At 39.7% G+C, this 24,722-nt stretch overlaps 1 protein-coding gene across 1 annotated transcript in view; it reads left to right on the top strand.

Annotated features, from left to right (window-relative positions):
• The window catches only part of LOC111599943 (GTP-binding protein Di-Ras2), a 49,789-nt gene that overhangs the window by 7,098 nt on the left and 17,969 nt on the right, over positions 1-24,722 (top strand). The window contains exons 2-3 of the mRNA XM_023315794.2: positions 17,432-17,906; positions 24,423-24,590. Coding sequence (XP_023171562.1) covers positions 17,742-17,906; positions 24,423-24,590 — 333 coding nt within the window. The 5' untranslated portion in view covers positions 17,432-17,741. The remainder of the gene's footprint in view (positions 1-17,431; positions 17,907-24,422; positions 24,591-24,722) is intronic.

Below are 24,722 nucleotides of genomic sequence, written 5' to 3'. Positions count from 1 at the left end.
TTGGTATCTGCATTTCTTTTTATCTTTTACTCTGCTTCGGTCTCTCTATCTTTGTCTCTCGGTCTCTCCTTATCTCTATTTCTTTCTACTCATCTCATTCTTCCATCTATTTAAATCTTTCTTTGCCTTGCTTTCTCTATCTCTCTCTCTCGCTCGCTTTTCTTTTTCCCCACCTCCTCTTATATATTTCAGCCTGTATCTCTCTCTTAGCGTTTCTCTCTGTTTCTGTGTCTCTCTGTCTTTCACTTTTTCTTTTGTTCTTTCTTTTTTCATTCTCTCTTTCTTGTTTTCTCTCTATCTCTATTTTTGCATTTTTAGCCTCTCTTTGCCTCCGTCTCTCTCGAACTCTCTTTCTTGGCTCAGTGGAAAGACGTGCTTCATTTTCTCTCTATCTCTTCCAGTCACTCCCTCATTCTCCCTCTCTCCTTCTCTCCCTCTTATGTTTATTCTGTTTCTATTCTTTTCCAGCTGATTATGTGCCTTGATTCAGTGTCACAAACTTCGGGAAACATTTCTCTTACCCTCGCCCGCTTTGCCCCTTTCTCTCTCTCTCTTTTTCTCTCTCTCTCTTACTGACTCTTCCTCTAACTTGAAGGTAGCTGTTGCTGCCTCGATCAATCAGTATGCATTTAGCTGCCATTTGAACAGTGTATAAGCGAGACCAGTTGCACAATGCGCTGTGGCAGGCACTGTCACTGACAAAACTGTCGAACTGGCATCTGGCAGCAGTCGAATGTCGCTTTCTATTGGCCATTTTTAATAAGGAAGCATTGGCCAACTGAACTGCCGGCTCATGCTTGACTGCTCACAGCCAACAGCCAACAGCTAACAGCAGCAGCAGCAGCAGCAGCAACTGTGGCAGTGACGATGACATGCCTTGCTGGCCAACTAACAGGCCGCAAACATAGTGCAAACTTTTGCGTTGGCCCACACTTTTCCGTTGTTTGTCAAATAAACAGTCGAAGCTGAAACTTTCATTTACTCGCTTTTTATGCAATTCACCCTTTAAAATGGCGACAGCCCAGAAAGGGGTAGATTAAAGTGGTTCAAAGGGCACTGCGAAGCAAGAGTTCGCTTTTAAGTTGACTTCGACTTGCTTGAGATCCAAACTTTTGCACTCAGTCTATTACGCAGCCCTTTACAGGGTATCAGCAAGTCATGCATGATTGAGTAGAGAGTGCAAAACAAGAATAGCAAATGAAAAGTGCGCCATATGCGACGCTAAGTCAGTCAGGCACACGAGCAGAGTAACGAAAAAAAGCTGACATTTGAAATACCCTGTAACGTGTAGCAATTGAAAGTGGGTATGTTGGCAGAGAGAGAGAGAGAGAGAGAGAGAGAGATTTATATTAAGAATAATAACAATTATGTGGAGCAGCCTTGCCATGGAAATTGGCATGCTTAAGCCTTGATTAGATTATTTCTACAGGGCATCAGCCTTTATTATTTTACAAAATTTGTTATATATATGCAATTACAGATCCTCTGTAAGCCCTACAAAATTGTCAAGCTATAAAGATCGAAGTTTTTTAAGATTCTTATAGTAATGCAAAGAGAGATCAGCAAAGAATTGTTTAAAGGGTATCTGCAAGTCGCGCACGCCTTACCATAACTCTGTAAACTTGTTGCTGTTGTTGTTGTTGTTGTTGTTTAGCAATTGGCAATCTCAGCTTAACTTCCTGCTGCCAAACACACAGCTTCAAGCGCCACGAGCTGTGAATTCCTCTGCGTTTTGCTACCATTTTTTTCGCAGCTCAATTTTCATATACGTATACACATATACATATACATATATATATATGTATATATATATATATATGCATGTACATATGTATATTTTGTATTGGAACTGGCAAAGCAATCAATAAGTTCATATATCCGCTATGCAAAGTGGTTTAATGTACAGCTAAAAGTTTTTTTCCCACTTTTCTATTGCCAGCCCGTGAGATATCAAATCGAAGCGCTCGAAAGTAGGCAACGAAAATTTTGCCAATCAAACGAGGGCGCAATTCGAGGCGCTCGAATGTAGGCAATGAAATTTTGCAGCTGGGCGCAATTAAGGCAGACGCATTAATGAAGGACACTTGAAAGAGTGCCGTTACGAGAGGTGCTTAAGTCGCTGCCTGCGAAAGTTAGGCAAATCGGTTTTTGGGGCCATTTTGGATTTATTTATGGCCCTCGCCCACCCCCATTGGAAAGGGCTCAAAAGATAAGAGCCGGGCTAAAAAGGCAATCTCTTCAATATTGTCAAAGAGTTTAAAATGAATCGCGTGTCTGATTGAGTTTCTGGAGTGTGAGTGGAAAGTCGAATGCTAAATACTCTAACAGAAGCTTAAAGGGGTTAATAATGAATAAGTATGCGAGGGTGGTTTGAGAAATTAACTAATACAGCTGAAAGTTTGAGTGTGGTGCAGAGCCTTGTTCTTTGCTTGACATGTCTTAAGACTAAATATTACTCTCGTCGCTGCAACTCCGCAGTATAACATGAAATACCCTGTAATGGGCCTATCTCAATTCAATGCTTAAACAGCCAAATCGAAAGCAGATCTAAATCATGTTTTACTGCCTCAATGTTTGTGTAAATTGCGTTTTACATTCCCTTCACATTCAGCTGCTGTATGTTTACATGGCCAACAAATTGGCCAACAGCTTCATCAAAGACAGCAATAGAAGGGGACAGACTGACAGGGAGAGAGAGAGAGCGGCATAGATAACAACTGCCTGCTCATCGAAGCTAACGATTGTTACATTATATAATATTATCATAATCCTGATTGTGATGACACTCATCAGCGGCTCATCAAGGCGGAGCTGTGGGCGGCGACATGGCCCGCAGCAACAGCAGCAGGAGCAGCTTCTATTTCTACTTCTACTTCGTCTCGATACCAGCCAGACACACAAATCTCTTTAAAAGCATTCGCTGTCTTGGCCAAGCTTCACTGTGGAGCGTACAAAAAAAATGAACTCGGGTCAACAAGGGGCGGCGCAACCTGGTCTGGGGGTCCTTGGCATAGGCGTATTTATTACTCATGCACGAGCTAGCGAAGAGAGTATATTCCTTTGAAAGGCTCGTCTCGTCGTCTAGAAATGTCTTATTCTAATCGTGGATAGCCTCTGTCTAGCGTCACATTTGATCTCCTTTAGGCAGAAGCCTCTAGTAGGGAGTACCCAACTTGGAGATACTCAGACCCTTGGGCATTCTATGCTACTTTCATGCACGCATAGCAAGCAGGGTCCGATCGTCATCCAGATCAATTATATATATATGTATGTAGTTTATGGCTTATGCCCCGCCTTCTTCTGGCTGTTGCATACAGTTAAAAGTGATTTTTCATTAATTTCAGCTGCATTTTAAATGCGAGCGAGTATTAGGCAGTCAGTTAGGCCCGACTGCAACAGTCTTACTTGTGTTTTTTATATTCTTACTTAAACAATTTTTTATTTGTCGGCATTTCGCAATTTATTTTAAATTTCTTTTGCTCGATGCGGGCGCGAGGGACTTTGCTTTTACTTTGTCCTCAGTTGATGTTCCAGTTGTTAAATGTTGTTGTTGTTGCTACTGTTTGTTGTTGTTGTTGTTGTTGTGGCGGATCTGCGCCTCGGCCAACTGTTTGCTGTCGCAGGACTCACGGACTGCCTGTCTCTCTCTCTTACCCTCTCTCTCTGTGGGTGTCCCTCTATCTGTCTGTCCATCTCTCTGGCTGTCTGTCTGTTTGTCAACGCCGGCGGCTGTTTCGTGTTGCTCTTTTCCGGTTTGCACTTTGAGAAATTTTCCACCAATGCTTTTCATTTGAATTCTCAACATAGGAAAATTTCCCTTGATACGAGGTTAGTTTGAACAGTTTTCATATGAACAATGAATGGTCTACCCTAATAACTTATACTTTAATTATAGCCCAGTTACTTTCTATGTTAGAAATTATACTTATGAAACTAGACTTACCGTTAATAGAGGTCTTTTGTAAGCCATTATCTATCTTACTTTATCTATCTCTATCATCTTTGGTACTTCCCTCTTTTCAGCACATATGCGTCTAGAGGACATCTAAAGCTGTTTAAATATATATATCAAATTTAATATCATAAAACTCAATGAAAGTTATAAGTTTTCAGTAAAGTTTTCTCAACCCAAGTCCCAAAATTCTTGGAAATGTCAGTCACATGGTTAATAATAATCGTAATCTTCAGAACTGTAATAAATTTACGTGCTTCGTGTCTGAATACACATTTATTGTGTCCAATTCCGAGAATCTGAAGATAAAGAAATGAAAGGACTTTCAAATAATTCATTGCATTAATGTAAAAAAGCTTCAAGTGTATTTTCTGAAATCCAGGTCAATATTAATATTCGCAATAAATATCTTCTTCTGCGTTAACCTTAAGTGTGCAATTTATAAGAATTTCGACTCAATTTTGTTCATTTTGCAGTTGGATTGTTCTTTTGTTGCTGTTCAGATGTCTGTTCTCATTGCTGTTCCCAGCTTTGTTTCTGTTTAAGGTTTGCTTGCGCTGTTCCCTTTACTGCTTTTAGTGCTAAAAAGGGAGAATGAGCTAGAATAGGCAAACATTGCGCTGTTCCCATTACTCTTCCCGTTTCAGTTTCAGTTTCACGCCTTCGTCGGCTTCAATTGTTCCAATTGTGGTCTCCGTTTCTATTTTTAAAGCTGTTCCCCATAGCAATCAACTGCTTCAATTGCAGCACCTCTTCTATTTTTATTGCTGTTCCCATCTTTGTATTTGGTTTCGTTCGCGTCTCATCTGTTCGTTTTAAGTTGTTGTCGTTGTGCGTAGCTTTTGTTATGCTGTTCCCATTTGTGCCCATTGCTGTTCTCATCTCCATTTCGGTTTCCGTCTGTTTTACAAGTTTCTTTTGTTGTTGTTGTTGTATTTGTTGTGTGCGTGGCCTTTGTAATGCTTGGAATGTTGTTTGTGATTTTCTTGCAATTTTTTGCTTCCTGCAAGGATCGGGGGGCTGGTAGCAGATTTTTTACTTGTTCCCTTTTGTTGGCTACGCAGCACCGTTAAATTCAGCCACGCGTAAAGCGCGCTTTATGAATTTCTGTGCGCTTCACTCTATTACTTCTAGTACTTCGTCTTGCAGCAACATTTTTATATTTATTTGTCGACTTTTGTGCTCAACGGAAAACTGCTGAGCTTTGAGTAGCAGGAATGTTACAGCTCTTTTGGTTTTTTTTTGGCTATATAATTATGATATGAAAATTTAACTATTAAATTTAAAATAAACATATATATATATAAAATAAAATTCATATATTAAAAAGTGTATAATTACAAAATATTATAATAATAAATAAAATAAATAATTGCTGAAAAATTATATAAAAACTTAAGAGTTTATAATAATAAAATATTCATTTAATAAATATTGAATAAATAATTACTAAAAATTAAATCAAATTATTTAAGACTAAGTCAAAAATAGCTATTCGGCCAAAAGTGCCAGCACTGTCAGCGCTAGTCAAGCAGCTAGAATAGAAAGAGGAAAGAGAAAGAGAGAGATAGATGAGAACAGTTCAGAGTAAGGTAGGCAGCAGTCGCATACTTGCAGCTGCCAGCAGCTGGCGCTTTGGGCATTCGTGTTTATTAAGTCTAATTCAATTTTGTGTGAATTTTATTTATTTTAATTTTTTTTTTATTGTGCTGGTGCTGCATACATTAAAGGGCGCAGCGAACTGTTTCCGTTTCCGTTTCCGTTGTCGCTTTCTATATATTAAGAAATACTGATGATGGTGATGATGATGATGATGATGATGATGATGATGATGATGCTCAAATAGGTTTTGTCAACAACAATTGCTGAACAGTTTTTTCTAGCCTCGAGGTGTGCAGATTGCTGTTGTTGCTATTGTTGTAGCAGTTGTAATTACACACTTAGCAATTTAGAGACGACTCTGCGTGTGCTATGAAGTTTTTAATTAAAACTTTGATAAATAAGCTCAATTTATCTGTCAAAGCTGCTGCTGCTGCTGCTGATGCTGTTGCTGCTGCGCCCACTCCCCCTCCCGCCATCGCCTCTTGGCATTTCTTTGACAATGCAGGTTTTTCATTTGAATTGAAATACGTCCGGAAAAATAGGTGCACAAATTCCAGTCACGTTACAATCTTTGAAGCAACTAATGAATTTTGCGCTTAAAGCTCTTGTAAACAGAATTCATAAATACGAAAATTATGATGCTCGCTAATTATAAATAAGCCAAAAGCAAACCGAAATAAATACGTAAATATATTGTGTATTTCTATGTAAGGAATTTATTTATTTTCTAGGTATCCTTTTTGCCAACAAATGATTTATGCGCATGCCAAATGCTTGTGTGTGGCTTTTCCTTTGAAACATTTTTCATGCTGAGCTCATAGAAAAATAATTAAATTGCAATTATCTTTATTATAATTTATGTGAAGGGAGACAGAGGAAGCAGAAGGAAATATATATATACAAGTATTTATATTTATATATATGTTTGCTGTAGCAGCAGTTACTGCTTGAGTGTCCTAGACAGGTAATACTGTATTAAGTTTATCTATCCGTCTCTGTCTCTCTCTCTCTCTCATTCTGTCCTTCTTCCTTTGTTTGACTTAGATTTAATAGAGCTCTTCTAAAGGACAACTTAAGCTGAGTTAGTACTCACTTATCTATGTCTCTAATATATATATACAATTTACAGTTGTAAATACGAGGTTTGCTCAAAAAGTATTCTTAGGCCGTTGGCCTTTCTAAATGTTCCGTACACTTGTGACAACTGTTTGGCTTGCATGTGTTTTAACTCCTTTTCAATTTGGCCAAAAGCTTAAGCAACTGTATGCTAAACATTAATGAACAACAGAACTGGCTATCTGTCTTCTATTCTTGAAACTGCAGAGGCCTAAAGGATAAGGCTATGCTGCGATTGAGCAGATGAAGACGGCTTCATTGGAGTAGCTGAAAGGATCACAAAAGATGAGTTTTTGCAGATGAAATAGGATAAGAAACTCTAAGTTTAGCAGCTAATAACTTTAATCCATTTTAGAATATATATATAAATTTTAGGGAAGGGCGAGGTTAGTTTACAAAGTTGTAGCGCCTGTCATGTGTAGATTAAAAAAAAAAAGAGAAATCAAAATAAATTTATTTAAATTTGTGTCTTATAACAACATATTTTATAACAATCTTTTGTAGTCAACTGCACTGCGTAAAGAGTATTTAGTACTCCTCAAAATACATATATATTTAAATGTATACATATATATTTAAATTGATATATTTTTAACGCTTGGCTGCGTCCTTTGAAATGTCGTAAAATGCAATTTTTAAAACTGTTTCAGTTACTTGAGACTCTGCCACACACATATGTATATATATATATATTTATGTCATTTGCACATTTGATAAATGCTTGCAACATATGTGTGTGTGTGTGTGTGCCATGCAACAATTTGTCATGTTGCTTTGTTGTTTGAGTTCATGTTTTCTATTATGATCAATTTTTATTGCACTTGTCATACTTGAGCAAACACAAATGAATTGCCCAAATTGCTAGACACACACAAACACACGCACGCACACATACACACGCACACACACATATACACACTCAGATTCAGCTTAAGTGGGTCAAAGTTGTGGCCAATGCAATCTTTGGCGTAAAAACTGCGCACACATTCAGCTTTGTGTATGCGATTAACCTACATGGCACACATGTGTATGTGCTGAAGCACACATTCACACACACACTCACACACACAGAGAGACAGACACATGTAACTGAAGTTCACGTCGAGTTGTTTCTCGAGAGCTTTTCTCGCTGGCTTTTTGGACTGTGGTACGTGCGGCAGCATCAAAGGGCATCGCAATGTCTATGCTGATGACAATGATAATGATGATGTGCATGATGATAATGATGATGCTGATGATGCTTGCTGTTCATATGCTTAAGCCGAAAAGACACGAGTGAGACGCACAAAGGAGCAGTCGACGTCTCCTGCTTCGGCTGGCCTCTGTTTGTGTTCAATTTGTGGTGCACACAGTCTGTGGCAGCTGTTCGCTGACAATCGATGTCGTCATTGACGACGTGACGTGACATGCAACATGGTCAACTAGTTGGGCGAACTTAACTATTCCACTGACTGGCTGGCTGGCTGGCTGGCTGGCTGCTGGGCGCTTGCAGCGAGGCGAAGCAGCTGCAAAATTTCATTTTGCGCCTGATTAACTTTTTGCATTCATTTTTATGCTCGCCACGCCCCCGTCTCTCGGCCTGCCTGCTGCCAACACCCCGCACAGTTTGCTGACCTTTTTATTATTTCTTTCTTCGTGCTTTTCACTTTGCCCGTTGGCTTTTACGCTTCGATTGCAATCAAATTTATTAGATCTTTCGAACCGCAAAACTCGACTTGCAAAAACTTCCAATCGTGAACCTTTTTTTAGTCCAATGCCCTACAGCTTCTATTAGTAGGCGAGGGTATAGTGGACTGCCAATCAGAATACCTCAAACTTGCTTAAGCTTAGGCTCAGAAATGCTGGGTATTTGCCAGTCGGTCAACATTGTTCGCCGTGTGGGTATTTTCCATGTGATTACAATAGACAAATTTGACTCCAAATAAGTTGGTCACAGCTTGAAGCTCAGAGTTCAGAGAATGCTGGGTATGTGCTAGTCTATCAAACTCAAAGGCAGCACGCATATTTCTCTGCAGGCTTCAGCTTGATTGAAACGACAAATGCGACTGGATAAGTTGTAAACTGATTGCAGACTCGTTCGCTGATAAACTAAGTAAATTATGCTGGGTATCTGCTAGTCGAGCATTGTCTAGAATGCAGTTATCCCTGATGACTACAGACAAATGCTGACTGATACACGACTTCTGATTGTCCACTTTATCTTAGCTAAAGAATCGACAACATATTATGGGTACTGAGTATCTAATAGTCCATCAGCAACACTTAAAGCAGTTTGTTTCGTCTTTTTTGCGAACTTCAGCTTGATTACAAGAAGCAAATGGCATTAGATGAGCTGAATGCTGATTGAATCAATGTGCTTGAAGCTGTTACAGATAATGGGTATCTGCTAGTCAATCAATGCGTGCACAAGACATTTATATATTCTTCTACTGCTGCTGGCTGATTAAGAGGAATAAATGTGATTAGATTACATTCAGTCTGGCAGTGGATGAAAATTCTAAAGTGTATCTTGATTAATGGGTATCTGCCAGTCTATCAGTTTCACACAAAGTGCTTGATTGATAACTTAAGACAGATGCTGCGGAATTAGTTGTATGCTGATTGATGAACGTTGCTTCTAGATGCCGAATCCTGATTAATGGATATCTATTAGTTCATCAGACTCTGTCAGACGACGCTTTTTTCGCTCCTGAACTGCTTTGATCTATGGCAACGATTTTAGCAAATTTAATTAGGAACAATTCAAATCCAATTAGCTGCCCAAGGAACAAATTGCAACAGCAATGCGAAATGCTGCTCATTAAGTTGCCCAGGCTGAGGCAGCTGCATAAGAAGAAGAAGCAGCTGAAGCAGTCAGCAATGTGCTCTGGGACAACAAAATTTGCAGCGCAGCTCATTTGGCAGCTAAATTTAGATAGCTCAACAAAAGTTTTTAATAACACTTACAGCAACAGCAGCAGCAGCAGCAGCAGCAGTAGATAAAAGCCAGAGGCAGAGCAGCCACCCTCTACACTCCAGCCTCTGGCCACGCCTCTCACACCCCTCACGCTCTCCACGTCGGCAATTTGCTGTGATTAGTATAAATAAGTAACAGTTAGTGACCCATTTTCTGCACACCATTGAACCAGAAATAAAAGGCTTCAAATGCTGCCAGGGTCCAGGCTGCTTACCTTTTGCCAGTCGCTGTCGCCTCGAGTGTATGTGTGAGTGTTCATATGTATACGTGTGTGTGCGTCTGTCATAAAGAGCCATCATTAACTGGCTTAACGGCATGGCTGCTGGCTGCTGGCTGCTGGCTGCTGGCTTTGGTTTTTAGTTAACATCTGACTCAACTACAACTAAGTTCAGCTGCAACAACTACACTCACACACACACACTCACACACACACTAGGCTCATTAAATAATTTGTTTATTGCTGCTTGTGGTCCCTGACTCCATTAAGAGTTCAAATTAATTGCACTTAATTTGTTCGCAGTTTTTAGCCATATGCTCTCTCCCTGTCTCGCTCGCTCTCTCACTGCCGCTGTCTCTGTCTCTCTCTGCATGCAACATAAAAGCGGATATTATGATTTAAGCGCCGCAAACGCCACATGGCATCCACATAAACAAAAAAATATACTTAAATTAAATGCAATTTGCCTGAAACCATAAATCGAACTAATTATACCCTGTAGCTGATGTAAGTGGGGTTGATTGACTGACTGAGCTGGCTAAGCTTAATGTGTTGGAATAACGAATGGAAGGAAAATAAAGAAAATAATTATAATATTAATAATGATAATAATAATGATGATGATAATGACGATCTCAAAACTAATGCTAATGATAATGACAATGAAAATAAAGGTGATAGAGTTAATACAGTGGAACATCATGTCACCATAGTCAGTAGTAATAATGACATTGATAATAACAATGATAATGATAATGACAATGATAAGAGTAATGTCAACTTTATCAATAATATCAATGTTAATGACAATTTTACAGATACTAATTATATTTATAATTTAAATGACAATGATAAGAGCAATAGGAATAACGCTTCCGATTATCCCAATATAAATAATGACAATGCTAATGAGAATAATAATGAGAGTATCTTAATGATCATAAGAGTCTTTACAGTGATAATGATACGAATGATAATCAGGCATATGATCAGAGTGATTCGCCTAAAATCGATTTATTATCGATTTATTGTCACATACAGACTGCCGAAACCGAGCTACCTTAATTCAGCGGTGGCTTTGGCAGGCAAATCGCATAACTTTGCAATGCCTTTACCGCAAAGCGTTTTAGCTTCCGCTGCCATAATTAATTGCTGCTGTAATGAGTTAGCCGCAACATTGGCCGAAAGCGAAGTAAACAATTGCAGCGACGCTTCAAGCCATAAACAATGTGGCTGATGCTGCCAAAATGTGGGGCTCGACTTGGTTAACAGCTTTGGCAACAATGTGCGAATCGAAACTGTCACTCTAGGCGATCAGGCGGAAATGGTACACACACACACATACGTAACGAATATGTGTGCATATATATATTCATTATATATATATATCTGAGTGGCTTACAATATTGCCAACTTGTGCAAGCTTCAGCTGCGACTCCATCTGTCAGCTGCTTAGCTGCGCGGCGGCCTTTTAATAAACTAGGCTAATGAATATTTATAAATTACACAGCTGTGTGTGTGTGGGTGTGTGTAGGTGTGTGTGTGCTTAGTTCCATTCGTTGTTGTTGAGCATTTGCTTTCAGCTGTTGCCTGACGCATAAGTCGTGGTCAGGCCAATGTCAGCTCTCTAATCCCACTGTGTGCATGGCTATGTGTGCGTATAACTGTATATATATGTGTGTGTGTGTGCGTGTGTGTGTCAGAGTTGAGTTTTTAAGCCCTAGTGCTCGGTTGTCGGTTTTTATCGTCCCCTGCGTTGGGGCATTACGATTGTTGTTGCACACAAAGCAATCCTTGAGTGCAGCTCCATTATTGTGCCACTTCTTGGTGAGCACTCTATGCAATTGAAAAGGGGTATATTGGCTTTTGGACAAAGCGAAGCATGTGTACTTAGCATACGTATATAAAGAGGGCATATTGCTTTTTCGAGATACTTTGATACTTTGAAAGCCTTCTTCTAGAAATGTGGGCATGCCACGCCCACTTTCACGTGTTCTTCCTAGTCTTCCTAGTCTTCCTAGTCTAGCTGACTCTTTTAGTAAACATTTTTCTATGTTTTCTTGCTCTGCCGAAACTATTCACAGGGCATCTGGCAGTCAGTAATAGCCGCTCTCCCACATTCTTGTTGCTGCTGAGGTGACAAATGTGCTTTTGATGACATTTTGAATGGCATCGTGTTTGCCAAACCAATGTCAGCCGTGTAATCTTTAAGCAGCCCGCCGTCGCTCGCCAAAGCCGTCAATAAAACGTGTTTCATTCCTGATTCAAGCCCAACTGACTCGCTTACCTAAGACGAGGTGAATACATAAATACTCAAGTCAAGTGGATCCGAACTCCTAGAGAGACAGAGCTGAACAGGCCAGAGGATAGCCTCAATATTTTCACTTTGTCTGTGAGCGAGCATGACACAGCCTCTGCTTTAAACTCTGCTCAATTTTCCAAACATGTGGCCAAAACAAAAAATTGATTGCACATAAAAAAAGGTTTATGAAAAGGGGGAAAAATTCACATTTTATTTTTCAACGAGGCCCAAAAAAAATAAACAACAAAAGTTGTTTTTGTGCCTGGCCTGGAAAGTAAGAAAGAAATGTCAACAACAGCCATATTTTGTACTTGTTCTTCTTCTTCTTTTTATTTGCGGCAGAAGCAGCAGCGGAGAGAAAAACAAGAAATTAATTCAAGTTTTGCAGTCTTTGAGTTGCTTTAAAATGTAAAGCGAGCCAAAAGGCGATGACAACACAAAGCAAAGTTCACTTCAGCAATTCACAATTGTTCCACTTGTTGTTATTGCACAGCTGGTGTCTTGTTCGCTATGTGTGTGTGTGTGTGTGTGTGTGTAGGCCTAGTAGATTTAATTAAAATTTTATATAGAAAAACATGGCAAAGGTTGCGCTCAACTTTTAGCTTGCTTTGCCCTTTGCCCTCTGCCCTCTGCCCATTGCCCTTTGCCGCTGCCTGTGAAGCTGCGGCGAATCGAATTAATTCTGCTTCAGAATTTTCTCTTTGAAGCCATAAGAAAAAATGTAGACAAATTGAAATCATAGCTTAAATTATAACTATTAGTATAAATGTTATTATTAGAAAGGGTTGATACCAGAGACGCATCGACTGCCTCTCTCTTTGCTCTGAGTTCCAATACAGCGCTTTGTTATGCAATCTGGAATGAGTAGAGCTGAGAGCCAGTCAAGTGAGCGACTTAACTGATAACTTAATATGTATACTTGCTATAGCTGAAGTGTTGAAATCTGAAGTAAAAGCTTAACTCGTTATTTTTACTTGCAAAGGAAGTTAAGTCTTTGTGAAAGTTTTAGAGCTGAAATTGAATGAATGACAACCGAAAGGTCTCATTCGTTAGAGCTGCTATTTCCTTCTTAGCTCATTCGGGCTTCTTTATCTATGCTGTTGACGCCTTTAACTGCAAGTGGTCTACCAGAGCATAAGAAACACATTCAAGCCACGTAAATTCAGTCCTTTCATCACTTGGACTCATCGCCTTGTATAACAGCCGAAATATCAACAGCAGGCAGATCTGATAAAGTATAGAAGAAATATATTTAGAAATAATATAAACAGTATGTTTTCATTATCTAAACAGTATATTTTCAATATCTTACTTTCACGCCTAGCAATTCTTGCAATTGATTTGAAATAGTCCAGAGTTGCTATTGTTTCCATTGCGCGTCACTTCATGCTTCAGCAGACAGAAAGCCAAATGAGAAGGGAATTTATTATTAAGTTTTATATATATATATATATATTAGAGCAATGCTAACAATTGGACATCAAAGACTGCTGGAATCTGTAGCTCGCATCGCACACACTTCTTCGACTCCGTCTCCTTTCCACTCAGCATCAAATGGGGCAGCAGAGCGGGCAGCAGAAAAGCAAACATTTGAACTTTTGGCAGCATTTCTGAAAGCATTTTAAATATACAGATTATATACATTAGTTCCAGGCATGGGCAATTGATAAGTGACACATTAAATAAGGGCATTGTCTACACACGAATAGGCAAAAGGTTCGCATGCCTTGACCATACTCGATACCCGAATGTTATAGCTGAATTACCTCCTCTGGATGAGAGCTTGCCATGGACATTGGAGTTTTGATTATGGTTTATCTATGTATTAAATAGAGTTTACTTAAGTGTAGAAAGCCAACAATTAGCCAAAGTGAGAGCAAATTATACCTAAAGCTGCCTATATATATCATTCAACTACTACAAAATTAAGTATACGCACAGTGGGTTACAAGACAATTCGGTATGCAGTTTGCTTTTGTGACTGCACTTCCGCACATATGTTTAAGTACTCAAAAATTAAGTATACGCAAAATTGGTTTTTGGCTAGGAATTTGATGCAAGTTTAACCTCTGGCAATCAGATTACATATTAAGCCATTTGAGTTAACTAATTAAAGCACTTCAGGTACAAGCATGCTGCAGGGCATATTTGCAGCCTGTAATGCAGAGAGAGCGCTGAATTTCCATAACAAGTTTTTCCAGCGAAATAAGAAAAACAAAAGCGAAACTAAAATAAATTAGCATGACTGTACTTGACTCTTCTTTACCCTTCATGTTGGGTCTGTCAGCCAGATAGTTGCAAAGTTTCAACTAGAGCTGAGCTGGTGTGTGATTGGTCTTTCACTGTAACTGTTACTTAGTCTAAACAGTGACTTCTCTTTCACTGTAACTGCTACTCAGAGTGAACAGTGACTGCTAAGCAGTGACTTCTCTTTCACTGTTAAAACAGTGACTGCTAAGCAGTGACTTCTCTTTCACTGTAACTGCTACTCAGAGTAAACAGTGACTGCTAAGCAGTGACTTTTCTTTCACTGTAACTGTTACTCAGTGTAAACAGTGACTGCTAAGCAGTGACCTTTTTCTTCGTAACTGTTACTCAGTGTAAGCAGTGACTGCTAAGCAATGACTTCTCTTTCACTGTAACTGCTACTCAGAGTAAACAGTGACTGCTAAGCAGTGACTTCTCTTTCACTGTAACTGTTACTTAGTCTAAACGGTGACTTCTCTTTCACTGTAACTGCTACTTAGTGTAAACAGTGACTGATACGCTGTGACTTTTCTATCACTGTAACTGTTACTCAGTGTAAACAGTGACTGCTAAGCAGTGACCTTTTTCATTGTAACTGTTACTCAGTGTAAGCAGTGACTGCTCAGCTGTAGCTTCTCTTTCACTGTTACTGTTACTCAGTGCAAACAGTGACTGCTAAGCAATGACTTCTCTTTCACATTAATTAATAATCGTGGGTTGATCACAGTTACTTGAGCCGTGGCACTATGCATATTTGTGGCTGTTACTACATCACAGTCACAGCAGCTTCAACTTAATTTCGAACACAATATATATCCCCCTCTCATACTTAATTAAATGCACACACAAACAGCCGCCCTCGCCCACGCTCTGGCTTCTCGCTCTCTCACTCTCCGTGTTATGTTTGCTATATCATAAATGCCATGCAATGCAAGCATCCAATTTGCATTTGCGCATTGTGAAACTCATGTAATTTACCAGGTAACTGCTGCTCAATTGCCTTCCGAGGACAACTTCAGCAAATTGCCAAGCAAGGAAACAAAGCCACAGCACATACGAAAGCAGCTGGAGAGAGAGAGTGAGAGGGAGAGAGAGAGATACATCTGTCTATGTATGTTTATCTGCATATGTACATTCTATTACAGTTAAAGCTGCAGCTGCAGCTGTTGGACTATTTTCTCTCTTACCCAATTGCTGTCCCTTGACCCTGAGCTTCGGCTGACAACTTGCTTTGGTGTTAGCCAAGTGGCAATTGTGTCTTTTTTATGCTCGTTCAACAAGTTCAAATTGGGTGCATTGGCTTTTTTTATATTGCTATGTGCTTGAAAGAGAGAGTGAGAAAACGAAAGACAGATAGCGAGAGACTTAGATACACTTTTACATGTATAAAACATTTTTATAGCCTCGTCTTCTCTACTAACAAGTAAAAGAGGGTATATTAGGATTTTCTCGCAGCTAAAAGCTTTTCAATATCTTAACAGAGACTCTTTCGATCTCGAACTGCAAATAAATCTCTATAATCGAGATCGAGTATTGCACAGTCCCGATGAGAGAACTTGAAGTCTGAGCTCTACCTTATGTGAGACTCTCTCGATCTGCAGAGAGACCTTCTCGAACTGTAAGCACTTGGATATAGCCGATCTAAGCACTTTAAGTTTCTATTATGTACTCATCTAAGATTTACATCTTTAAGAATACAAATTTTTTAGAATATGAAACGAGTATTCGGGCAGTTGAATACAGCCGATCCGATGCTGGCTGGCCTCACGTGTGCTTATTGACTTGTTCAGGGACTCGACACAATTTTATAATCTAAAAAATTAGCATACCCTTTTATTATGAATTGCTTTCAAAAAGCAATTAACACATCGTCCATCAAAATATTTGTTGGATGCTCCGAATACGCTCAATGCTGCTCCTGTTTCTGGACCTGTTCCTGTTGCTGTTCAGCTGATTGCAACAAATTGCATTTGCCGGCTAACGTAATTAGATCACGCTGCAATTGCAATTAGACAGGCAGCAGGTGGTGCAGCTCCACCTGTGAGCAGGTAGCTAAGGCTCCTTCGCTACTCGCTCAGGTAAAAACTGACTTTAAGGCAGTTGCTTTAAAGGCAAATTGAATTGGCTGCTGCACTTAGCATGTGAATTGCAGTGGAATACAGTTAGACAGACAAATGTATAAAGAGAAAGAGAGAGAGAGGGAGAGGGCGAGAGAGATGGAGGCAAGCTGCTAAGGGCTTCTTAGCTGCATTTGCTTTCTAAAGGTTTATTTGCAATTTTGCTCAACATTTTTGCAACTTTCATTGCTCGCAAATTTGTGCGCTCCAATGGCGCACACACTTATCCGCAGTTGTGTGTGAGCATCTGTGTGTGTGTGGGCGTGTGCTGGATTCTGATACCCAGTAATGGGCTGGCATCCACATAAAGACATGCTTCATTGCAAGCTGACTAACAACTTTTACTGTTTCGCTTTGCCTTGCGCTTTGTAGTGGTTGTCGACTACTTAATACCCTGTTGAAGGCCATTCATGACTAGCTACTCAGACAAGTCTTACAGGGTATTTGCAGCGTCGACTCTTTTGTTTTGATAGCTTGAACAGATATGCGAGTGCAGGTGCATGCCACGGCTCTCGTTTGTTTGCTAGCATATTCAAGCACAACACGTGCCCAGATTATGATTACAGTGATACACACACACACTCAAACACACACACACACATACACACAGAGAGTTATTTTGATTATAGACTGTTTGTAGGTTAAGGCAATTTGTTTTGCAAATATCTATGTGTATTTACAGCTATGTTTATGCCGCCTGCTACAATCGGTTTGGCAGCTGCCCTTGAATTGTTTTTATTGTTGCTTAATGCAGCTTTTCCGACTGTGCAATTATCATAGAATAATAAACAGAAGCCCCCACAAAACCAACAGTCAAAGGTAAACATTAAAATATCTATCTGGCGCCCAAGCTAAACACGGCTAAATGAGATTTTTGATTTTAAAGTTTTGCGTCTTGTGCTTTTGTTTGCCTACTCCACAGCAGGCGGAAGTCAAAAGTTGCTGCAGCCAACTTGAAGCGGAAGTTTACCACCACTCGGCTCCCCCGCCCCACCCCAGCAGCACTCAGCACTCAGCGCTCAACACGCATTTGGCGCTGAGAATGCCGAAAATCAAGTTGAAGTACACATAATGCAGTCGCTCGACTAAAATCTCAACGGACAAATCCAATTCGAAGGCAAACGCAATTTGAAAGTCCTCTTCAGCGACAATTTGTTTCAACAGCAAGTGCGTTTAATACCGGCAGCCGGAAGTAGGAAGTAGGAAATAGATACAGTAATAGCTACAACAAAATGGCGGATCTGGAGCGCATTAGACTCGTCCTGCTGGGCGGCGCGGGCGTTGGCAAGAGCTCCATTGTTAAGCGCTTCCTATTCAAGAACTACACGGACAAATATCGCGCCACCGTCGAGGATCTCTACAATCGCGAATACGACCTCGGCGGCGTTACCCTAAAGGTGAGTGCAACGGGGACACCTTCCTTAAGTGCTGCTTGTGTGATAACAATTGAAGCAGCTTACCTGTTACCTGTTAACAACATACCAACTTGCCCCTAAAGGTGCCAGCAGCCCAGGCACAGCCAACATGGCTTCGCAAGCAGTTGCTTTTTATGCTCCGAACCCATTTCAAATGGGTTAATGGGGTATGATGTGCAAATTGATAGGAATGCGACATGTAGAAAGAGTTGAAGAAGGAGCAGAAGAGTAGAAGAGTATATGTATAGAAGATTAGAAGAGGAGAAGAGATGAGGAGTAGAAGAGTAGAAGAGCAGAAGAGTAAAAGAGTGGAAGATTAGAAGAGTAGAAGAATAGAAGAGTAGAAGAATAGAAGAGTAGAAGAGTAGAAGAGTAGAAGAGTAGAAGAGTAGAAGAGTAGAAGAGTAGAAGAATAGAAGAGTAGAAGAGTAGAAGAGTAGAAGAGTAAAAGAGTGGAAGATTAGCAGAGTAGAAGAGTAGAAGAGTAGAAGAGTAGAAGAGTTGAAGAGTAGAAGAGTAGAAGAGTAGAAGAGTAGAAGAGTAGAAGAGTAGAAGAGCTTAAGAATAGAAGAGTTTAAGAGTAGAAGAGTAAAAGATCAGAAGAGTTGAAAAGTAGAAGAGTTGAAGAGTTGAAGAGGTGAGGAGTAGAAGAGTAGAAGACTCTTCAGTGTATAAGCGTATAAGAGTAAAGGAATATAAGAATACAAGTGCATAAGAGTAGAAGAGCTCAACTAATAGACAATTTTCCATTAGGCAGCAGCTTGGCTCGTGAGTCAGGGTATGTCCTAGTCGGCGACATCCTCCTAGAGCACGCTTACTTGTTCCTCTTTTCATTTTGTTTTTATTTGTATTACAATTTTTATGGGTGTTTGGCTTAGGTGCCTGCCAGGGCATTTAAACTGCAATTTTATTGTTCGCTGAGCTCCAATGGTTGCTGCAGTTGCAGCAGCTGCAACAATTCGTGTGTGTGTGTGGGTTGCGGCAATTTGCACTGAGCCACTAATTAAATCAAAATCATAATGGATGCAACTGAGTTGCAAATGGCATTTGACTTGCAGCAAATGTAATGCCTGATAAGTAGATAGGGGGCCAAGTTATTAGTGTGAGAGGCTTGATTCAAATGCTGCATTGTAATGAAGGCTTAACTAACTGTTGTTAGTGGGGAGTGCACAACTAGCAACTAGTGGATGAGCATGGAATTTGAGTGGAAATGAGATAGGCACGAACGGGATGAATTGTTTATGGCTTAACAGGTCACTAGCTCTATTAGTATTGAAGCTCTGCTAGTGCAGGATTCGAGAAGATAACTATTCTTCTTCTATATATATTAAACGAGAGCGTATCAAAGTGTATGCCTCAAGCTTAGAGCTACTTCTTGTACTTTTTTTCTTATGAGCACTTTAAAGAAAGAGGAAGCTAATAAAATGTCTATGTACTAAACGAGGGTCAACATACAAATTTTGATGTATTAAATTCCTAAGTTCTTCAATTATTCTTAGAAAACCAAGTCTCAATATCGAACTTGAACCAATACAACGAAAGCGCCTGAATAAATAGATGAAAAATGCTTAGCTGGCTGCAAATAAACAAATAGAGATGCTCCAAGCCTGTGACGTGCCTGTTACGTACGCTCTCTCAAAGTCAATGTACCCTGTTAAGCACACTTCGAAGAGCCAATTATGAAAATTTCGTTTAAAAACTGCTTCAGCTATGACAAAGTTATGAGAGTTAACATATTTACGTGGCAGCTTAACCCTTTTCACATGAAATTGGAAATTGCATTTTATGCAGAGGGATAGAGCAAGAGGGTGGGAGTTAAGTAATAGATATATGTGATCTATATACAGCATGGTTCCTCAAGTAGCACTGGCTGAGCTTTGCATTAAAATTCAAATTTTTATGTTTGATGCTCGCAGGCAAATTGAGCGCGCGCTTAAAGTGAGTAAATGATGGGCAATTGGGTTAATCTATGAGAGCCTGTGTATAGTTTAGCCGACAGCTAAACACACACACACACACACACACCCTCACACACACGCGCGTATGCATTATATATATCCTTCTGTATAACATAAGCTTAGCTGCGAGGCTTAGACAAGCCGACAAGCTGAAGGGAAGCTGCCTCTCATTAATCAAATTTACACGCCACGCCTCAAAAACTGCAAAATTTCCGACGCACAACATGTTATGGATATTGTGGGTGTGGGTGTGTGCCATGAACCCAGCCTTCTGCTTGTCTCTCTTGCGCTGGCACATCATTCAGAGCTGATTATTTGCTGCTTCGAAAGTTGGCCTTAACACACGACCAAGAGCTCGCCGCAAAAGTTGTAACAAAAAGTTGATTAATAGGTATGCAGCATCATGCTTCTGTCCCTCCCCCGCCCTCTCACTCTTTCCCTTTGGCTTGTCTCCTTTTGCCCTCTGGTTGCCATGGCTGTGACGGTCGCCAAATTGATGTTGACTAAACTGCGTGGAGGTCGACATTGACACTCTTGGTGGTGGCGACGTAGCCATCATCCAGCATCGACAATGTCATCATCATCATCATCGGAATTTTGGTTTTAATTAAATTCGTTTTAACGCTTCGTAACTGAACTAAAATGTCAGAGGACTATGTGGGCTGCGGGCTGTGGGCTGTGGGCTGTGGGCTGTGGGCCAGGAGCTGTAAGCTGTGCGTAATGGGCAGTGGGCGTGGCTGTAATTTTGACCGAAAAGGGCAACAAATCATTTTTTTTCGTTGCCAAAAACTTGAAGTCGAAGTCGAAGTTCAGCTTTAAGCAATCAGAGCAGATTTTAATATGCATAAATAATTGCTTAAGTTGAGCATGCTTGGCCTGGAGATACACTGCAGTTGATCAACTTTTCGCAGTGCTGATTTATAGATTAGGCTTGAAACTAGAGTCAAGAGTTGAAACCAAATTTAATTGAACTTTAATAGCCGAAGGGCAGCCGAAGAGAGCACAGCCGCCTTAAGCGCTCCTCTTTGACTTTTGATACCATGTAGCTGATCAAATATGCAGAGCAGCTTGATGCTTGTAGCTAGTAGCTATGCTTGGCTTGTAAATTAACAAGTTCAACCTTTGGAAACACTGAGCTCAAATAATATATTTAATTAAAGTGAATAATTCAATTTACTGTTTAACTGACTTAGGAACTTGGCTCTATTCAAGCTCTTTTTATGTGCAAAATATATTCAAAAAACTGTTGAAGGCATCGATAAATGTGTATCGATAAATTTACTATCGATCATTTCAAAAAAGGCTGCTGCTTGATTCACTGGCTAATCAGCTCAGAGGTATGTGACTTGGAACTATAAAATTCATATCGATAAACATCGTTAACATATCGTATACTTGCATCTAGGAAATCCAGCACAATATGTCCAGCTCGTCGCAATTCTGTAATATTGCATATCTGGAAAACAGTTTAGGGATATTGCTGGATTGTTTTACTAATCACTCAGCTTGATGGACTTTGATAATTTCATCGATCATTCAAAAATCGATAAACTAAATATTCCTATTTCAATTGTCTATCGAAGCAACTGTTAGATATTTATACATTTCCATTAGTCAAACTGTGCTTTAGTAGATGCCTCTCTCTCTCTCTCTTTCTCGCTCATTTGAACTGCATTCCACATTAAATTACGCATACGCCGCGTGTTCTGCGCTTATTTTCAATCTCAATGCAATCAACTTGAATTAGAATTCCGTGTGAAAAGTAGTTTGCGGCTGCTAAACATGAACACACACATGAACACACACGCGCAGCTGGGACATTGGGGTCACGTTTAACAGATTGTTGTTGTTGACTCTCAATGTTGTTTCTGTTGTTGCTGCTGCTGTTGTTGCTAAGACCCGCTGCGGCACATTACACGGCGCAACAACTTTGAGCGTTTAACATTTGTGGCCATAAAATAACGCGGCCTTAATAGCAATTTGGTGCCAACACAGCTGGAATACAAACAATGCAGCAAAGCCTTGGCCAACAATATATAAACGAGGGCAGTCCGATAAGTTTTTGCTAATGCAATATAATATTTATAAAGACAGATTCTTTGAGCTAAGCTGGCTAAACTACCTGACCTTCAGAAACATGTTGTAGGGCGTGACCGACTTGGAAATACTTTGACTAGGATCTACTCTTTCTGATCAAGAAAGGGTGTATGCCACGCCTACTGCTAACTGTTACTTATCATTATTTCAACTTTCAACTTTTGCCTTCCCTTTAAAGTCGAGTTCCCTTAGAGCACCCTAGCAACTACGTATGTAGAGTATATTCGCTACTATTGTTGCTGGCTCGCGCATTTTTATAATAAAGTTGCCTTTTGACTTCAGCGATCGCTGCAACAATGCATTACAAATTGCCGAACAATGGCCAGCATTTCAGACAATAGACCGAGTTGGAAGCCGCCAACTCGCGTGTCTGCCACTGCCACTGCCACTGCCACTGCCTCTGCCACACACACACACACTCTCTCTCCCTCATTTGCTGCTGTGCCTTTGTCTCTGTGTTGATATGCATCTAACAGCTGGGATTAGTTGGCATCAACTGCGCATTGAACTGGACGCGGACTCTGCCCGACCTCCACGCAAAATGTGTTTTTCACGAAATTCAAAAGTTAAAACTCCGAATTTCAAATACCAAATTAAATGACAGTTGGCAGATTTGCTAAGTAAAGTTTTTCTTTGTTGCGAGCTGTAAAAAAATAGCGCTCAACTGTAGTCGCTTTGTGTTGAGCTCGCAAATTGAACTTTGAATATGAAAAATGCTATCAATGGCAGCTATAAAACAACAAATGAAACTATGCTCGACACTGATGTGTAGCTATAGAGGGAGAATGATGGATCGACTGTGAGTCGTATAAAAATGTAAAACTAATAAAACATAAGGTCTCACCTGGCTTCCAAGCAGCTTTAATCTGGATGATAAATGTAAGAGTTCCTTTTTAATATAATACATGAACAGAAGTTTCTAATAGAAACAGAGAAACAGTGGCAAATCCATATCGATGCAACTTTTGCCACTTATTTGGCATATATATGCGCTTATGAATATATATTCATATAAATAGATATACTTTTATACGTGTCCCATTTCGTGACAAACATAAAAAACGACTTCCTGCTATTGTGTAAAAAGACGAGGGGCAAACAAATATACGAAATATTTGTAGACGTGCTTGACGTGCTCGCCATAAAACTCCTGTTAAAGCTGATGCCAGCGACAGCTTCAACTTAGCCACAAAGAATTACTTTAAAATACAACTGAACTGCCGATTCAACAGAAATTGTGAACAATAATAAAAATACAAAATATTGTGCATAAAAATAAAATGTTGAATAAAAATTCATTTTTCATTTGAAATTGAAATTCAAATTGCAATTGATTATTATTTAGCAATCAAAGTCTGCACTTGCCGAGAGTTCAATTTAAGCTCGAATTCTGTTTCATAAGCAATTTTGATATCAATTTCATTTTGTAGAAACATACATTTAATTGCACAGCCATCAATAGCAGCCATAATATACAGAGATTTGTATTCATATTCATGTGGAAGATGTTTGCAATTTGCGAATTTTGCTGTTTGAATTAAATTGTGGAGTTTATGAAATATTCTTTTTAGGGCAACTGGGCAAGTGAGCTGGAAAATTCAAAATTCAAAACGGTTGCTAATGAAACAGTTTATAATAGCAGCGCAACGCGGCGTATGCGTGATATATCAAATAACACGCATACGCCGTGTAATACAATATGATTAAGAGTTTCCTTTGCTAAAAGCTAAATTCAAATGCGAAAACAACACAAAAGAGTTTAATTCGAGCTGCCTATATATACATATATATATATATATATATATATATATATATATATATATACATATATAACATATTTAATTATGCATACAATATATATGCATATTTTTCTCCACTCCCAATTTGAAGTTAAAATTGAATTGTGGAGTGTCTGCAATATTAATTTTTAATAATATATTGCAAATTTTTGATTATAAAATAAATTATAATAACCACAGAACGTGGCGTATGCGTGATGTATCACATAACACGCATACGCCATGTAATACAATATCATTCACAGTTTCTGTTTCTGTTCCTCCAATCCCAATTTGCATGCAGCACCAGCACTATTCTAAGTCCCTGCTGCCTGGCCTTCTAACCAATATATTTTCATATTAATTTGAAAATCTTTTCCACTTGCAATTTTGTAGTTGGAAATTAAATTGTGGAGTGTCTGAAATATGCTTAAAACGAACTTGTTTAATGAAATCATGCAAATCGTATTAACCTACACAAAAAGGTAACCGCACAATGTGGCGTATGCGTGACGTGCTTTAAATATTACACATACGCCATGTAGTACAAAATGTGTTCTACTTTGACACGCGCATTTAATTAATTTTTAGGCTTCTACTCGCTGCTGTTGTTGCTCGCCTATTATTATTATTACTGTTCTTGTTGTTGTTGTTGTCGTTTGCAGGTGGACATTTTGGACACATCCGGTGACATGCAATTCCCCGCCATGCGACGCCTCTCAATTGCCACAGCGCACGCCTTTATGCTGGTCTATGCGACAACCTCGGCCCCCAGCTTCCAGTGTGTGAAGCAGTGCTTCGAGGAGATCCGCGAACAGCGCGCCGACTTTCAGGTGAGCGGAGCGGATCCCGGAGTTCGCCCACGCAGCTTTTGCTTTTTGCATTTTGCATGCAATTAGCGCGCCCATAAAAAGAAAATAAAGCCAAGCACAGCTACAATCCCTCATGTTGCCCAATTTCAATGC

This window comes from Drosophila hydei, unplaced genomic scaffold, assembly GCF_003285905.1.
Source record: "Drosophila hydei strain 15085-1641.00,03,60 unplaced genomic scaffold, DhydRS2 tig00000315-arrow-arrow-pilon, whole genome shotgun sequence".
Classification (NCBI taxonomy): domain Eukaryota; kingdom Metazoa; phylum Arthropoda; class Insecta; order Diptera; family Drosophilidae; genus Drosophila; species Drosophila hydei.
Note: the sequence above shows the minus strand (reverse complement) of the source record. Positions and strands in the feature narration are given on the sequence as shown.